The sequence below is a fragment of the Hemitrygon akajei genome, chromosome 5 (assembly GCF_048418815.1).
Source record: "Hemitrygon akajei chromosome 5, sHemAka1.3, whole genome shotgun sequence".
NCBI classification, from domain to species: Eukaryota; Metazoa; Chordata; class Chondrichthyes; order Myliobatiformes; family Dasyatidae; genus Hemitrygon; species Hemitrygon akajei.
The window spans coordinates 4,625,252-4,644,161 of record NC_133128.1 but is presented as its reverse complement, the minus strand read 5'-3'; the positions used below and the strand labels follow the sequence as shown (position 1 = coordinate 4,644,161).

The 18,910-nt window shown below is 51.9% G+C and overlaps 1 protein-coding gene across 2 annotated transcripts in view; it reads left to right on the top strand.

The window, feature by feature from the left end:
* Positions 1–478: 478 nt before the first annotated feature.
* The window catches only part of trappc10 (trafficking protein particle complex subunit 10), a 153,215-nt gene continuing 134,783 nt past the window's right edge, over positions 479–18,910 (top strand). For both annotated transcript variants that reach the window (XM_073044757.1, XM_073044756.1), the window contains exons 1-2: positions 479–549; positions 17,788–17,869. In XM_073044757.1, coding sequence (XP_072900858.1) covers positions 489–549; positions 17,788–17,869 — 143 coding nt within the window. In that variant the 5' untranslated portion in view covers positions 479–488. The remainder of the gene's footprint in view (positions 550–17,787; positions 17,870–18,910) is intronic.

Genomic DNA, 18,910 nt, shown 5'->3' with positions numbered 1-18,910 from the left:
ACCAGACAAACTTTATTTTATTATGTTTCTAATAGAACTATTATACATTGATATACTACTGTAATTCACAGGTTCCCCCGTTATTCTGAATTGCAAAGTACTGAAGCCATAACAAATGCCGGTGCTATTACAGCTGATTCTGAAAAGAAGTGACGCCTTTAATATCGCAGTTTGGCCGACGGAAAACTGCAGAGGTGCCTTTAAGGGGACAGTTTGCCGACGGGAAAACAGAATGGATGGATCGGGTTGGCAGAGGTAAATGGACATAGCTTTTAAAGGGGAAGTGTAGAGAACGGGGAAGAGGGGATGAGCCTTTAACAAAGGAGGGGAGACCAGGCATGACCCTAGGAAAAAGCGAGGGCGACAGGAAGGGGAGGGGAGGGACGACAAGTAAAGAAACAAAACCTCAACGAGGGTACGAGGTCCTGCTGGAAAATGGCAATGCCTTTAAGAGGGGGGACCGGAAGCGGAAGCCGGCTGAGGAGCGGATGGAGGCGGCGGAGGAGAAGCTGCTGCTGTTCACGATGGAAAACCGGCCGCTCGCCACCTGTGAGTGGGGCCGGGGGGGGAAGGCCGGGGAAACCGGGGAGGCAACGGCGGAGCAGCGGAGCCAAACACATCCCCACAGACACCGGCGTCACGCACCCAGAAACTTCCAGAGCCGGGGCATGGGGATGGGTCTGTCACTGATAAACACTAGGATGCAGTACCGGAGGGGACGGGTCTGTCAGTGTGTAACATAGGGGTACGGTACCGGTGGGGACGGGTCTGTCACTGATAAACACTAGGATACAGTACCGGAGGGGACGGGTCTGTCACTGTGTAACACCGGGGTACGGTACCGGTGGGGACGGGTCTGTCACTGATAAACACTAGGATGCAGTACCGGAGGGGACGGGTCTGTCACTGTATAACACCGGGGTACGGTACCGGTGGGGGTGGGTCTGTCACTGATAAACACTAGGATGCAGTACCGGAGGGGACGGGTCTGTCAGTGTGTAACATAGGGGTACGGTACCGGTGGGGACGGGTCTGTCACTCTATAACACCGGGGTACGGTACCAGTGGGGACGGGTCTGTCACTGATAAACACTAGGATACAGTACCGGAGGGGACGGGTCTGTCACTGATAAACACTAGGATACAGTACCAGTGGGGACGGGTCTGTCACTGTATAACACCGGGGTACGGTACCGGTGGGGACGGGTCTGTCACTGTATAACACCGGGGTACGGTACCGGAGGGGACGGGTCTGTCACTGTGTAACACCGGGGTACGGTACCGGTGGGGACGGGTCTGTCACTGTGTAAACACTAGGATACAGTACCGGAGGGGACGGGTCTGTCACTGATAAACACTAGGATACAGTACCGGTGGGGACGGGTCTGTCACTGTATAACACCGGGGTACGGTACCGGTGGGGACGGGTCTGTCACTGTGTAACCCCGGGGTACGGTACCGGTGGGGACGGGTCTGTCACTGATAAACACTAGGATACAGTACCGGAGGGGACGGGTCTGTTACTGTATAACACAGGGGTACAGTACCAGTGGGGACGGGTCTGTCACTTTATAACACCGGGGTACGGTACCGGAGGGGATGGGTCTGTCACTGATAAACACTAGGATACAGTACCGGAGGGGACGGGTCTGTCACTGATAAACACTAGGATACAGTACCGGTGGGGACGGGTCTGTCACTGTATAACACCGGGGTACGGTACCGGTGGGGACGGGTCTGTCACTGTGTAACCCCGGGGTACGGTACCGGTGGGGATGGGTCTGTCACTGTGTAACACCGGGGTACGGTACCGGTGGGGACGGGTCTGTCACTGTGTAACACCGGGGTACGGTACCGGTGGGGACGGGTCTGTCACTGATAAACACTAGGATACAGTACCGGAGGGGACGGGTCTGTTACTGTATAACACAGGGGTACAGTACCAGTGGGGACGGGTCTGTCACTTTATAACACCGGGGTACGGTACCGGAGGGGATGGGTCTGTCACTGATAAACACTAGGATACAGTACCGGAGGGGACGGGTCTGTCACTGATAAACACTAGGATACAGTACCGGAGGGGACGGGTCTGTCACTGTGTAACACCGGGGTACGGTACCGGTGGGGGTGGGTCTGTCACTGTGTAAACACTAGGATACAGTACCGGAGGGGACGAGTCTGTCACTGTGTAACACCGGGGTACGGTACCGGTGGGGGTGGGTCTGTCACTGTGTAAACACTAGGATACAGTACCGGAGGGGACGAGTCTGTCACTGTGTAACACCGGGGTACGGTACCGGTGGGGGTGGGTCTGTCACTGTGTAAACACTAGGATACAGTACCGGAGGGGACGGGTCTGTCACTGATAAACACTAGGATACAGTACCGGAGGGGACGAGTCTGTCACTGTGTAACACCGGGGTACGGTACCGGTGGGGGTGGGTCTGTCACTGTGTAAACACTAGGATACAGTACCGGAGGGGACGGGTCTGTCACTGTGTAACACCGGGGTACGGTACCGGTGGGGACGGGTCTGTCACTGATAAACACGGGTACGGTACCGGAGGGGACGGGTCTGTCAGTGTGTAACACCGGGGTACGGTACCGGTGGGGACGGGTCTGTCACTGATAAACACAGGGGTACGATACCGGAGGGGACGGGTCTGTCAGTGTATAACACCGGGGTACGGTACCGGTTGGGTCGGGTCTGTCACTGTGTAACACCGGGGTACGGTACCGGTGGGGACGGGTCTGTCACTGATAAACACAGGGGTACGGTACCGGTGGGGTCGGGTCTCTCACTGTGTAACACCGGGGTACAGTACCGGTGGGGTCGGGTCTCTCACTGTGTAACACCGGGGTACAGTACCAGTGGGGACGGGTCTGTCACTGTATAACGCCGGGGTACGGTACCGGTGGGGACGGGTCTGTCGCTGTGTAACACCGGGGTACGGTACCGGTGGGGTCGGGTCTCTCACTGTGTAACACCGGGGTACGGTACCGGTGGGGTCGGGTCTGTCACTGTGTAACACCGGGGTACGGTACCGGTGGGGACGGGTCTGTCACTGTGTAACACCGGGGTACGGTACCGGTGGGGACGGGTCTGTCACTGATAAACACAGGGGTACGGTACCAGAGGGGACGGGTCTGTCAGTGTATAACACCGGGGTATGGTACCGGAGGGGACGTGTCTGTCACTGTATAACGCCGGGGTACGGTACCGGTGAGGACGGGTCTGTCACTGTATAACGCCGGGGTACGGTACCGGTGGGGACGGGTCTGTCGCTGTGTAACACCGGGGTACGGTACCGGTGGGGTCGGGTCTCTCACTGTGTAACACCGGGGTACGGTACCGGTGGGGTCGGGTCTGTCACTGTGTAACACCGGGGTACGGTACCGGTGGGGACGGGTCTGTCACTGTGTAACACCGGGGTACGGTACCGGTGGGGACGGGTCTGTCACTGATAAACACAGGGGTACGGTACCAGAGGGGACGGGTCTGTCAGTGTATAACACCGGGGTACGGTACCGGAGGGGACGTGTCTGTCACTGTATAACGCCGGGGTACGGTACCGGTGAGGACGGGTCTGTCACTGTATAACACCGGGGTACGGTACCGGTGGGGACGGGTCTGTCACTGTATAACACCGGGGTACGGTACCGGTGGGGACGGGTCTGTCACTGTGGTAACACCGGGGTACGGTACCGGAGGGGACGGGTCTGTCACTGTATAACACCGGGGTACCGTACCGGTGGGGACGGGTCTGTCACTGTGTAACACCGGGGTACGGTACCGGAGGGGACGGGTCTGTCACTGATAAACACTAGGATACAGTACCGGAGGGGACGGGTCTGTCACTGTGTAACACCGGGGTACGGTACCGGTGGGGGTGGGTCTGTCACTGTGTAAACACTAGGATACAGTACCGGAGGGGACGGGTCTGTCACTGTGTAACACCGGGGTACGGTACCGGTGGGGGTGGGTCTGTCACTGTGTAAACACTAGGATACAGTACCGGAGGGGACGAGTCTGTCACTGTGTAACACCGGGGTACGGTACCGGTGGGGGTGGGTCTGTCACTGTGTAAACACTAGGATACAGTACCGGAGGGGACGGGTCTGTCACTGATAAACACTAGGATACAGTACCGGAGGGGACGAGTCTGTCACTGTGTAACACCGGGGTACGGTACCGGTGGGGGTGGGTCTGTCACTGTGTAAACACTAGGATACAGTACCGGAGGGGACGGGTCTGTCACTGTGTAACACCGGGGTACGGTACCGGTGGGGACGGGTCTGTCACTGATAAACACAGGGGTACGGTACCGGAGGGGACGGGTCTGTCAGTGTGTAACACCGGGGTACGGTACCGGTGGGGACGGGTCTGTCACTGATAAACACAGGGGTACGATACCGGAGGGGACGGGTCTGTCAGTGTATAACACCGGGGTACGGTACCGGTTGGGTCGGGTCTGTCACTGTGTAACACCGGGGTACGGTACCGGTGGGGACGGGTCTGTCACTGATAAACACAGGGGTACGGTACCGGTGGGGTCGGGTCTCTCACTGTGTAACACCGGGGTACAGTACCGGTGGGGTCGGGTCTCTCACTGTGTAACACCGGGGTACAGTACCAGTGGGGACGGGTCTGTCACTGTATAACGCCGGGGTACGGTACCGGTGGGGACGGGTCTGTCGCTGTGTAACACCGGGGTACGGTACCGGTGGGGTCGGGTCTCTCACTGTGTAACACCGGGGTACGGTACCGGTGGGGTCGGGTCTGTCACTGTGTAACACCGGGGTACGGTACCGGTGGGGACGGGTCTGTCACTGTGTAACACCGGGGTACGGTACCGGTGGGGACGGGTCTGTCACTGATAAACACAGGGGTACGGTACCAGAGGGGACGGGTCTGTCAGTGTATAACACCGGGGTATGGTACCGGAGGGGACGTGTCTGTCACTGTATAACGCCGGGGTACGGTACCGGTGAGGACGGGTCTGTCACTGTATAACGCCGGGGTACGGTACCGGTGGGGACGGGTCTGTCGCTGTGTAACACCGGGGTACGGTACCGGTGGGGTCGGGTCTCTCACTGTGTAACACCGGGGTACGGTACCGGTGGGGTCGGGTCTGTCACTGTGTAACACCGGGGTACGGTACCGGTGGGGACGGGTCTGTCACTGTGTAACACCGGGGTACGGTACCGGTGGGGACGGGTCTGTCACTGATAAACACAGGGGTACGGTACCAGAGGGGACGGGTCTGTCAGTGTATAACACCGGGGTACGGTACCGGAGGGGACGTGTCTGTCACTGTATAACGCCGGGGTACGGTACCGGTGAGGACGGGTCTGTCACTGTATAACACCGGGGTACGGTACCGGTGGGGTCGGGTCTGTCACTGTATAACACCGGGGTACGGTACCGGTGGGGTCGGATCTGTCACTGTATAACACCGGGGTACGGTACCGGAGGGGACGGGTCTGTCAGTGTATAACATAGGGGTACGGTACCGGTGGGGATGGGTCTGTCGCTGTATAACACAGGGGTACGGTACCGGAGGGGACGGGTCTGTCACTGTATAACACGGGTACGGTACCGGTGGGGTCGGATCTGTCACTGTATGACACCGGGGTACGGTACCGGAGGGGATGGGTCTGTCAGTGTATAACACAGGGGTACGGTACCGGTGGGGATGGGTCTGTCACTGTATAACACAGGGGTACGGTACCGGTGGGGACGGGTCTGTCACTGTATGACACCGGGGTACGGTACCGGTGGGGACAGGTCTGTCACTCTATAACACCGGGGTACGGTACCGGTGGGGATGGGTCTGTCACTGATAAACACTAGGATACAGTACCGGAGGGGACGGGTCTGTCAGTGTATAACACCGGGGTACGGTACCGGTGGGGACGGGTCTGTCACTGTAAAACACCGGGGTACGGTACCGGTGGGGACGGGTCTGTCACTGTATAACACCGGGGTACGGTACCGGTGGGGACGGGTCTGTCACTGTATAACACCGGGGTACGGTACCGGTGGGGACGGGTCTGTCACTGTGGTAACACCGGGGTACGGTACCGGAGGGGACGGGTCTGTCACTGTATAACACCGGGGTACCGTACCGGTGGGGACGGGTCTGTCACTGTGTAACACCGGGGTACGGTACCGGAGGGGACGGGTCTGTCACTGTATAACTCCGGGGTACCGTACCGGTGGGGACGGGTCTGTCACTGTGTAACACCGGGGTACTGTACCGGTGGGGACGGGTCTGTCACTGTAAAACACCGGGGTACGGTACCGGAGGGGACGGGTCTGTCACTGTATAACATCGGGGTACGGTACCGGTGGGGACGAGTCTGTCACTGTAAAACACCGGGGTACGGTACCGGTGGGGACGGGTCTGTCACTGTAAAACACCGGGGTACGGTACCGGTGGGGACGTGTCTGTCACTGTATAACATCGGGGTACGGTACCGATGGGGACGGGTCTGTCACTGTAAAACACCGGGGTACGGTACCGGTGTGGACGGGTCTGTCACTGATAAACACTAGGATACAGTACCGGAGGGGACGGGTCTGTCACTGTATAACACCGGGGTACGGTACCGGTGGGGACGGGTCTGTCACTGTATAACGCCGGGGTACGGTACCGGTGGGGACGGGTCTGTCACTGTATAACACAGGGGTACGGTACCGGTGGGGACGGGTCTGTCACTGTATAACACAGGGGTACGGTACCGGTGGGAACGGGTCTGTCACTGTATAACAGCGGGGTACGGTACCGATGGGGAAGGGTCTGTCACTGTATAACACCGGGGTACGGTACCAGTGGGGACGGGTCTGTCACTGTATAACACCGGGGTATTGTACCGGTGGGGACAGGTCTGTCACTGTATAACACCGGGGTATGGTACCGGTGGGGACGGGTCTGTCACTGTATAACTCCGGGGTACGGTACCGGTGGGGATGGGTCTGTCACTGTATAACACAGGGGTAAGGTACCGGTGGGGACGGGTCTGTAGCTGTGTAACACCGGGGTACGGTACCGGTGGGGAGGGGTCTGACGCTGTATAACACCAGGGTACGGTACCGGTGGGGACGGGTCTGTCACTGTATAACACCGGGGTACCGTACCGGTGGGGACGGGTCTGTCACTGTGTAACGCCGGGGTACGGTACCGGTGGGGATGTGTCTGTCACTGTATAACACAGGGGTACAGTACCGGTGGGGACGTGTCTGTCACCGTGTGACACCGGGGTACGGTACCGTTGGGGACGGGTCTGTCACTGTATAACGCCGTGGTACGGTACCGGTGGGGACGTGTCTGTCACTGTATGACACTGGGGTACGGTACTGGTGGGGACGGGTCCGTCACCGTGTGACACCGGGGTACGGTACCGGTGGGGATGAGTCCGTCACTGTATAGCACCGGGGTACAGTACCGGTGGAGAATGGTCTGTCACTGTATAACCCCGGGGTACGGTACCGGTGGGGATGGGTCCGTCACTGTGTAACACCGGGGTACGGTACCGGAGGGGACGGGTCTGTCACTGTATAACACCGGGGTACGGTACCGGTGGGGACGGGTCTATCATTGATAAACACTAGGATACAGTACCGGTGGGGACGGGTCTGTCACTGTATAACACCGGGGTACGGTACCGGTGGGGACGGGTCCGTCACTGTATAACACCGGGGTACGGTACCGGTGGGGACGGGTCCGTCACTGTATAACACCGGGGTACGGTACCGGTGGGGACGGGTCCGTCACTGTATAACACAGGGGTACGGTACCGGTGGGGACGGGTCCGTCACTGTATAACACCGGGGTACGGTACCGGTGGGGACGGGTCCGTCACTGTATAACACCAGGGTACGGTACCGGTGGGGACGGGTCTGTCACTGTATAACACCGGGGTACAGTACCGGTGGGGACGGGTCTGTCGCTGTGTAACACCGGGGTACGGTACCGGTGGGGACGGGTCTGTCGCTGTATAACACCGGGGTACGGTACCGGTGGGGACGGGTCTGTCACTGTATAACACCGGGGTACGGTACCGGTGGGGACGGGTCTGTCACTGATAAACACTAGGATACAGTACCGGTGGGGACGGGTCTGTCACTGTATAACACCGGGGTACGGTACCGGTGGGGACGGGTCCGTCACTGTATAACACCGGGGTACGGTACCGGTGGGGACGGGTCCGTCACTGTATAACACCAGGGTACGGTACCGGTGGGGACGGGTCTGTCACTGAAAAACACTAGGATACAGTACCGGTGGGGACGGGTCTGTCACTGTATAACACCGGGGTACTGTACCGGTGGGGATGGGTCTGTCACTGTGTAACGCCGGGGTACGGTACCGGTGGGGATGTGTCTGTCACTGTATAACACGGGTACGGTACTGGTGGGGACGGGTCTATCTCTGTATAACGCCGGGGTACGGTACCGGTGGGGACGGGTCCGTCACCGTGTGACACCGGGGTACGGTACCGGTGGGGACGGGTCCGTCACCGTGTGACACCGGGGTACGTTACCGGTGGGGACGGGTCCGTCACCGTGTGACACCGGGGTACGGAACCGGTGGGGATGGGTCCGTCACTGTGTAACACCGGGGTATGGTACCGGAGGGGACGGGTCCGTCACCGTGTGACACCGGGGTACGGTACCGGAGGGGACGGGTCCGTCACCGTGTGACACCGGGGTACGGTACCGGTGGGGACGGGTCCGTCACCGTGTGACACCGGGGTACGGTACCGGTGGGGACGGGTCCGTCACCGTGTGACACCGGGGTACGGTACCGGTGGGGACGGGTCCGTCACCGTGTGACACCGGGGTACGGAACCGGTGGGGACGGGTCCGTCACCGTGTGACACCGGGGTACGGTACCGGTGGGGACGGGTCTGTCACTGTGTAACGCCGGGGTACGGTACCGGTGGGGACGTGTCTTTCACTGTATAACGCCGGGGTACGGTACCGGTGGGGACGGGTCTGTCACTGTATAACATAGGGGTACGGTACCGGTGGGGACGGGTCTGTCACTGTATAACACCGGGGTACGGTACCGGTGGGGACGTGTCTGTCACTGTATAACACCGGGGTATGGTACCGGTGGGGACGGGTCTGTCACTGTGTAACACCGGGGTACGGTACCGGTGGGGACGGGTCTGTCACTGTATAACAGCGGGGTACGGTACCGGTAGGGTCGGGTCCGTCACTGTGTAACACCGGGGTACGGTACCGGTGGGGACGGGTCTGTCTCTGTGTAACACCGGGGTACGGTACCGGTGGGGACGTGTCTGCCACTGTAGAACGCCGGGGTACGGTACCGGTGGGGACGTGTTTAGCTCTGTATAACACCGGGGTACTGTACCAGTGGGGACGGGTCTGTCACACTTTCACACCGAGGTACGGTACTGGTGGGGACGGGTTTGGCACACTCAACTTGAGTTCAAGACGGAGGCTGGTGTCTAACGGGTGCTGTCAGAGAAGGATTGTGTCTTGGCTTTGAGTAACTCTGAAAGTGATGAACCAAGTTGGGTCTGGAGTCGGAACAGGTGCCATTATTGGTGTGTGTGTGGCTTTTGTGTAACTATGGGTGAAGAGTTTATTTTTAATGTACAGCTGGATTGTTAATCAGTAGAGCAGTGAAACTGCCAACGCTCCTCTAAGACGAGACTGATGACTATGTGTACTGAAAGGCCAGGGTTATGATGACCTTCCCACTCTGTTCATAAATGGAGAAGAGTGCTGTTTCCTTCCTCTGCAGTCCATTTTGTGTCCACTCAGCAAGTTCTCGATTAATTCCTTACGTTTATTTTGCTAAGACTTTAGCTTTCAGAATCAGGTTTATTATCACCAGCATGTGTCATGAAATCTGTTAACTTAGCAGCGGCAGTTCAATACAATACATAATATAGTAGTAAAAATATATTATAATAATAATAAATAAATAAATAAATTATGTATATTGAATGGATTAATAAAAATGTGCAGAAACAGAAATACTGTATATTTATAAAAAAGTGAGGTAGTGTCCAAAGCTTCAAAGTCCATTTAGGAATGGGATGGCAGAGGGGAAGAAGCTGTTCCTGAATCGCTGAGTGTGTGCCTTCAGGCTTCTGTACCTCCTACCTGATGGTAACAGTGAGAAAAGGGAATGCCCTGGGTGCTGGAGGTCGTTAATAATGGATGCTGTCTTTCTGAGATACCGCTCCCTAAAGATGTCCTGAGTACTACATGTTCTGTAGCTGACTAAATTTACAACACTTTGCAGCTTCTTTTGGTCCTGTGCAGTAGCCCCTCCATAGAAGACAGTGATGCAGCCTGTCAGAATACTCTCCACGGTACACCTATAGATGTTTTTGAGTGTATTTGTTGACATACCAAATCTCTTCAAACTCCTAATGAAGTACAGCCGCTGTCTTGCCTTCTTTATAACTACATCGATATGTTGGGAGCATGCTAGGTCCTCAGAGATCTTAACACCCAGGAACTAGAAACTGCTCACTCTCTCCACTTCTGATCCCTCTATGACAATTGGTATGTGTTTCTTTGTCTTACCCTTCCTGAAGTCCACAGTCAGCTCCTTTGTTGTGTGCCAGATTGTTGCTGCGACACCACTCCACTAGTTGGCATATCTCACTCCTGTATGCCCTCTCGTTACCACCTGAGATTCTACCAACAATGGTTGTATCGTCAGCAAATTTATAGATGGTATTTGAGCTATGCCTAGCCACACAGTCATGTGTATCCCGAGAGTAGAGCAGTGAGCTAAGCACACTAGTGTCGATCGTCAGCAAGGAGGAGATATTATCACCAATCCGCACAGATTATGATCTTCAGCTTAGGAAGTTGAGGATCCAACTGCAGAGGGAGGTACAGAGGCCCAGGTTCTGCAACTTCTCAGTGAGGATTGTGGGAATGATGGTATTAAGTGCTGAGCTATAGTCGATGAACAGTATCCTGACGTAGGTGTTTGTGTTGTCCATGTGAAGGTCCATTAAGATTGCATCTGCCATTGACCTATTGTGGAAATAGGCAAATTGCAGTGGTCCAGGTCCTTATGTTAATTTATTGTGTTCATTCTAAAGCCTTTTGGAAGTTCATATTTTATTTTAATTTTGGTTTGAGATTTAGCATGGTTACGGGCCCTCCCGGCCCAATATACCCTCACTGCCCAATTACACCCATGTGACCAGTTAACTAAACAGCCCATTTGCCTTTGGACTGTAGGAGAAAATAGGAACATCTGGAGGAAGCCCGCATGTTCACAGGCAGAATGTACAAACTCCTTTGCAACGTGGTGGGATTTGAACCCAGGTCACAGATGCTGTAATGGTGTAAAGTTAACTGCTGCACTACTGTGCTGACCCCTCTATTTCAGTCATTTAATTTGTCCTCACTAATCCTCTGCTACTTCAAAGGTGATAAAGTAAATTTATTGTCAAAGTACATAGATTCATTTTCTTGTGGGCATTCATATTAAATATAAAAACAAGAAAAATAAATAAACAATACATAATTGAGAACATGAGATGAAGAATCCTTGAAGTCAGTCCATTGGTTGTGGGAACAGTTCACTGATGGGCAAAGTGGAGTTGAGTGTAGTTACCCCACTGGTTCAAGAGCTTGAGGGTTAATAACTGTCCCTGAACCTGGTGGTGTGAGACCTATACCACCTTCATCAAAGAACTCAGTCAAATTACCAGGTGTGATTCCAGTTGTCATTTTGGGAGGGGGGAAAGATCACATTGTGATAGATCTTAGAAATCTACAGCATATTACAGACCCTTCGGCCCACAATGTTGTGCTGACAATGTGACGTACTCTAGACACTAGCTTGACAATAACATGATAATTGTGCTTTGATTGGTACCACCTTCTCCCCCCACCCCGAATCTGTACCGACCAGCTACTGTGGTGGTGCTTCCAGAGCCTGCAGACCCAAGAACTCATCCCCTAAAACTTGCCCTTACCCTCCTCTGTTCCTCTCTTACCATTAGCTCTGACCTCTGGGAATTTAGTAAAGATCCTCCTCGGTATTGTTGCTCTGTTGGAGAATAGATCCTTAATTAGAATGTGGTAATAGTATTGGCTCCTCAACATTTGCACGTTTTTGGTGAGTTTTGTACTCAATACATGCCTAAGACAATTTAACAGACTCTTGGACATAACATTGCTTCTTGCTGCATTTGAACACTCTCTTCAGCTGTCTTAACAGCTTCTTATCGGTCAGGAGGTTGTGTGTTCAGGAGGACTGTTCCTCTGGGAGCCTCTGACTGTACTTGCTGGAGTTTAAAAGGGGACTCTCATTGAGTCTGTCGAGTATTGAAAAGCCTAGATGAAGTGGTTGTGGAGAGTTTCCTGGAGTGCGAAAGTCTTGGATCAGAGGGCACAGCCTCAGAATAGAGGGGCGTCCATTCAGAACAGAGATGAGAGGAGTTTCTTTGGCCACAGGGTGGTGAATCTGTGGAATTCTTTGCCACAGATGGCTGTGGAGGCCAAGTTATTGGGTGTATTTCAAGTGGAGGTTGATTGGTTCTTGATTAATCAAAGTTTATGGGAAGAAAGCAGGAGAATGGGGTTCAGAGGGAAAATAGTTCCGATATGATTGAATGGTGGAGCAGTCTCACTGGGCTGAATGGCCTAATTCTACTCGTATCTTATGGTCACATTGACAAAGTTTAATACACTTCTCCAGAAAACAGAAGGGATTCTGCAGGTGATGGAAATCTAGAGTAATATACACACTTGGCAGATGGCGTTCAACCCAGCTAAGTGTGAAGTGGTTCATTTCAAAAGGTCCAATTTGAAGACAGAATATAATATTAATGGCAGACTGTTGGCAGTGTGGAGGATCAGCAAGATCTTGGGGTCCGTGTCCATAGGACACTCAAAGCTGCTGCACAGGTTGACAGTGTTGTAGAGAAGGCGTATGGTGTATTGGCATTTATCAACCACGGTACTGAGTTCAAGAACCGTGAGGTAATGTTACAACTACATAAAACCCTGATCAGACCCCACTTGGAGTACTGTGTTCAGTTCTGTTCACCTCATTACAGGAAGGATGTGGATGCAATAGAGAAAGTGCAGAGATTTACAAGGATGTTGCCTGGATTGGAGAGCGTGCCTTATGAGAATGGGTTGAGTGAATTAGGCCTTTTCTCTTTAGAGGTGTAAAAGATGATGAGGGGCTTTGATCATGTGGATAGTCAGAGGCTTTTTGCCGGGGCTGAAATGGCTAGTTGAGAGGGCATAGTTTTAAGGTGCTTGGAAATAGGTTCAGAGGGGATGTCAGAAGTAAATTTCTCACACAGAGAGTGGTTTGTGCGTGGAATGCATTGCCAAGCAAAGGTGGTGAAGCCAGATACGATAGGGTCTTTTAAGAGACTCTGAGATAGATACATGGAGCTTAGAAAAATAGAGGGCTATGTGATAGGGAAATTCTAGGCAGTTTCTAGAGTAGGTTACATGGTCAGCACAACATTGTGGACCGAAGGGCCGGTAATGTGCTGTAGATTTCTATGTTCTATGTTCACAATGCTGGAGAAACTCAACAGGTCAGACAACATCTATGGACTCATAATGTCCTGATCCTGATGAAGGGTCTCTGTCTGAAACATTGACTCTTTGTTCCTCTCCATAGATGCTGCTGAGTTTCTCCAGCATTTTGTGTGTGTTGCTCTACAGTGCTCCAATGTTGTACAGACAAGGCTTTCTGTCTCATTGGGCAGAAGATGTGCAAGTCTCAAAGCATGTCCCACCAGGCACAAGGCCAACTATCAGTCTGCTCCCTGGTATAGGACGAACGCTTGACTTTACAGTCTATCTCGTTACGACTGCACCTCATTGCTTACCTGCATTTTACTATTGAGTACCTCTGCACAGAGTGTTGTCACAGGAAAGCAGCATCCATCATCAGAGACACCCACCATCCAGTGAATGCTCTCTTTTTGGTGCTGCCATCAGGAAGAAGCTGCAGGAGCCTCAGGACTCACACCACCAGGTTCAGGAACAGTTATTACCCCTCAGCCATCGGGCTCTTGAACCAGAGGGGATAACTTCACTCAACTTCACTTGCCCATCACTGAACTGTTCACAACCTATGGACTCACTTTCAAGAACTCTTCATCTCATGTTCTTGATATTTTTTTGCTTATTTATTATTATTTCTTTTAACATTTTGTATTCGCATAGTTTGTCTTTTGCACATTGGTTGTTGGGTGCAGTCTTTCATTGATTCTATTGTGGATGTATTCTGTATGCCCGCAAGAAAATGAATCTCAGGGTTGTATATGGTGACATATATGTACTTTGATAATAAATTTACTTTGAACTTTGCACTGCACTTTCTATGTAGCTGTTACACTTTATTCTGCATTGTCATTATTTTCCTTTGTTCTGCCTCAATGCATTGTGTAATGAACTGATCTATATGAACAGTACACAAGTTTTTCACAGTACCTCACTACGTGTGACAACAGTTCAACATTCAAAATAAATTTATTGTCAAAGTGCATATATGTCACCAAATGCTACCTTGAGATTCATTTTCTTGGGGCATACTCAGTAAATACAAGCAAGCAAGCAATAAATATCGACAACATGAGATGGAATCCTTGAAAGTGAGTCTAGAGGTTGTTGGAACATTTCAGTGATGGGTTGAGTGAAGTTATCCCCTCTGCTTCAGAAGCTTGATGGTTGAGGGGTAATAATTGTTCCTGAACTTGGTGTGGGACCTGAGGTTCCTGTACCTCCTTCCTGATGGCAGCAATGAGAAGAGAGCATGACCTTGAAAACAGATGCTGCTTTTTGTGACAGCTCTTGAAGTAGATGTAGTCAGTGGTGGGGAGGGCTTTACCCACGATGGGCTGGGTTATATCTACTATCTTTTGTCGGTTTTCAGTAATAAACCAGTTTACTAATTTGCCCCGAGTGACTGGGTAGAGATATGTCTAAGGTGTAAGATGCTCCCTCCCTCTGCTAGCCTGCAGGTCACCCTTGTCACCCTGATCATGGGAGCAGGTGGTGGATGTTCATGTCACAAGCCCTGGTTATGTGACCACTGATGTCAGGCAGACAATCTCTGAAGAGTATTGATAATGGCTGGGGTCATCCGTCTTGTAAAGACGCTGTCCAGAAGGCAATGGCAAACCACTTCTGTAGAAATTTGACAAAAACAGTCCTGGTCATGAGACCTTAATCACCCACATCATATGGCACAGCACATACTGATGATGATGATAAAGCAGAAAGAACACGATAAATATGATATAAAAGTGAGCCCAATATGCAAAACTATTGATTGTCGCTCTATATGCATAAGATTAGTTTCATCTCTGGCTGCCTACTCGATGACTCTGATAACCTTGTAAACCTCTATCAGATGTCCCCTCAACCCTCCGCCACTCCAGAGAGAACAACCCAAGTTTGTCCAACCTCTCATTATAGTACATGAACTCTAATTTAGGCAGCACCCTAGTAAACTTATGCACCCTCTCCAAAGCCCCAACACCCTTCCTGTCATGGGGCGACCAGAACTAAATGCAATACTCCAAGTGTGGTCTAACCAGAGTTTGATAACATAACTTCCTGATTCTTGAACTTGGTGCCTCAAATAATCAAGGCAAGCATCTCGTATGCCTTCATTACCACCCTCTCACTCTATCACAACAGGATGTTTCCTATAGTGGAGGAATCTAAGACCAGAGAGCGCAGCCTCAGAACAGATGGACATCCATTTAGAACAGAGCTGAGGAGGAATTTCTTTCACCAGAGGGCAGTGAATCTGTGGAATTCATTGCTGTGGAGGCCAAGACATTTGGTGTATTTGAAGTGGAAGTTGATAGGTTCTTGATTAGTCAGCGTGTCAAAGATTACGGGGAGAAGACTCCCCTCAACCCCCCCCCTCCATCCCCCCAATCCCGTTTACCCACCCCCTCCCGCTTCCCCTTCCCCTCCCCGTCTCCCCCTTCCCCCTCCCTCCCTCCCATGGTTCTGCTGTGGTTGTGTTTCCAGAGTGCTATGGAGCTGGTGTAGTGAGTGCACTCACTGGCTTCTGTCCGCCGTTTGCTGTCTGTGCTGTGATCCCTTGAACTTCTGGGTTGTGGACGGCCGGGAGCTGTGGGTCACTCACACTGTTTCAGGTTCGTGGTGGGTTTCTGATGCTGATATAGATCTGTGATGTCACAGGGCCAGGTCCTGCTCATCCGACATGCTGAGCTGACACTGCAGGTTTGCCAGTTGGATGTGTTACTCCTCCCGATATCTGTCATCTGGAGGCAAGCAACACAGTCTCTATTCTTGAAGTACTGGAGCTGTGCCCCACTTTTCAGAAGGAGTTGATCCCTGACCTAGACCCGTGTACTCATCTTTGCCCCTGACCCCTCAAACCTTTGACTTTAATCTGAAACTTGAGATCAACAGCTGATGTTGCAATTTTTGCCATTTGAAGAACCTTCTAAACTTCTATTGCATGTAGAAATGGTTCTGAGATACATTCTGAAATTTTGGCACTATTTTAGATGGTGGCCCGATTGTTGCATCAGGAAAAAAATGATAACAGATAGGAGCTAAATTAGGCCATTTGGCCCATCAAATCTACTCTGCCATTCCATTATGGCTAATTTATTAACTCTCTCAACCCCATTCTCCTGCCTTCTCCTAGTAATCTTTGATGTCCTGACTAATCAAGAGTCTAGCAACCTCTGCTTTTAATATATCCAATGATCTGGCCTTCACAGCCATCTGTGGAAATTAATTCTACAGACTCACCACCCACTGGCTAAAGAAATTCTCTGTTCTAAATGGATGTCACGCCGTTCTGAGCGTATGGAGGAGTTTAGGACCACACTATAGGAAACCTCCTCTCCACATTCATTCTATCTTCACCCTCTGGTCCTAGACTCCCCCACTATAGGAAACATCCTCTCCACGTCCACTCTATCTGTGCCCTCTGGTCCTAGATCTCCCACTATAGGAAACATCCTCTCCACGTCCACTCTATCTGTGTCCTCTGGTCCTAGACTCCCCCACTATAGGAAACATCCTCTCCACATCGACTCTATCTGTGTCCTCTGGTCCTAGACTCCCCCACCACAGGAAACATCCTCTCCACATCCACTCTATCTGTGTTCTCTGGTCCTAGACTACCCTTTCATAGGAAACATCTTCTCCACCATCACTCTAGTCTAGGCCTTTCAATACTTGGTAGGTTTCAATGAGATCCCCCACTCATTCTAAGATCCAGTGAGTACAGGCCAGAGCCATCAAATACTCCTCGTAGGTTAATCCTTTCATTCCCAGAAGAATTGTTGGAACCTCCTCGGGACCCTCTCCAATACCAGTACATTCTTTTCTCAGATAAAGGGCCCAAAGCTGATTAGAATACTCCAGGAAAACCTTCTCTCTCCCACCCCCACCCCCACTATGCCATTTCCCCTTTCTATCTTGGAAAAGCAGTGTATATTACTCCTTAAGCCTGTATGTATGCTTCAGTATGTCTCATCTATACTGAGAGGGTCCATGTGTCATCTTGATGAATTTGCACTGGAAAGCCCCAGCTCACTCAACCTATCCTCATGAGACATGCTCTCTAATACAGACAGGATCCTGGTAAATCTCTGCACCCTCTCCCTCTAAAGCTTCCTCATCTTTCCTATAATGAGGAGAGCAGAACTGAACACAATATCCCAAGTGTGTGGAACCGGTGTTGTAGAGCACTGCAACGTTATCTCAGAATGGGGACTGAGGTCTTGATTTTTCTCTCTCTCCAGGTGCAGGAGATCAAGCTCTCTTCTCTTCTGTGTACTCGATACTTGTGCAGCAACTTCCTCGGGAACCCATGGAATGGAGAAGGTACTGTCCCCACAACTGCTTAGCTGATGTCTGAGATACTGGAATACAACACTTGCTCGTTGTTGCCATTGACTGTGTGAGACGTTTGCTTGCTCTTCACATTCAGAGTTATTTATCACATGTACATCCACACATAGAGTGACATGTGTCATTGGTGTCACTGACCAACACACCCTAGATATTCTTCCTCATCTCTGCTCTAAAGGGATGGCCTTCCATCTGAGGCTGTGTCTTCTGGTCCTAGACTCCCCCACGAAAGGTAACATCCTCTCTACATCCACTCTATCAAGGCTTTCAACATTCAGTAGTTTTCAATGAAATCCCTCCTTATTCTTCTAAACTCCTGTGAGTACAGACATAGAGCCATCAAACGCTCCTTATAGAACTTTTTATTCCCAGGGTCATTCTTGTGAACTTTGCTGGATCCTCTCCAATGTCAGCACATCTTTTCTTAGATAAGGAGCCCGAAACTGCTCACAATACTCCAAGTGCAGTCTGACCAGTGCCTTATAAATTCAGCACTACATCCTTACTTTTATATTCTAGTCCTCTCAGAATTAATGCCAACATTGCATTTGCCTTCCTTGATTTAATCTGCTATAACCTTTAGGGAATCTTCATGAGGCCTCCTAATTCCCTTGAAATCTCAGATTTCTGAATTTGCACCCTGATTAGAGAATAGTCTACTCCTTTATTCGTTCTACCAAAGTGCTTTTCTAAGTGGTCAGCTCATCAGTCTTTGATGTGTTCCTGGTGCTTTGCTCAATGGCCAGCTGAGGTAGGGCTGCTGGCTGGAGAGAAACATTTATCCCCGGTATTGAGCACATCGACAAGGAGTGCTGCCACAAGAAAGCAGCATTCATCTCCAAGAACCCCCACCATCCAGTCCTTGTCCTCTTCGCAGTACCTCAATCGGGCGAGAGGTACAGGAGCCTCAGGACCCACAACACCAGGTTTAGGAACAGTTATTACCCCTCAACCATCAGGCTCCTGAAAAGGTGTTGATAATTTTAATCACCACAATGAGCCTCAGGACCCATA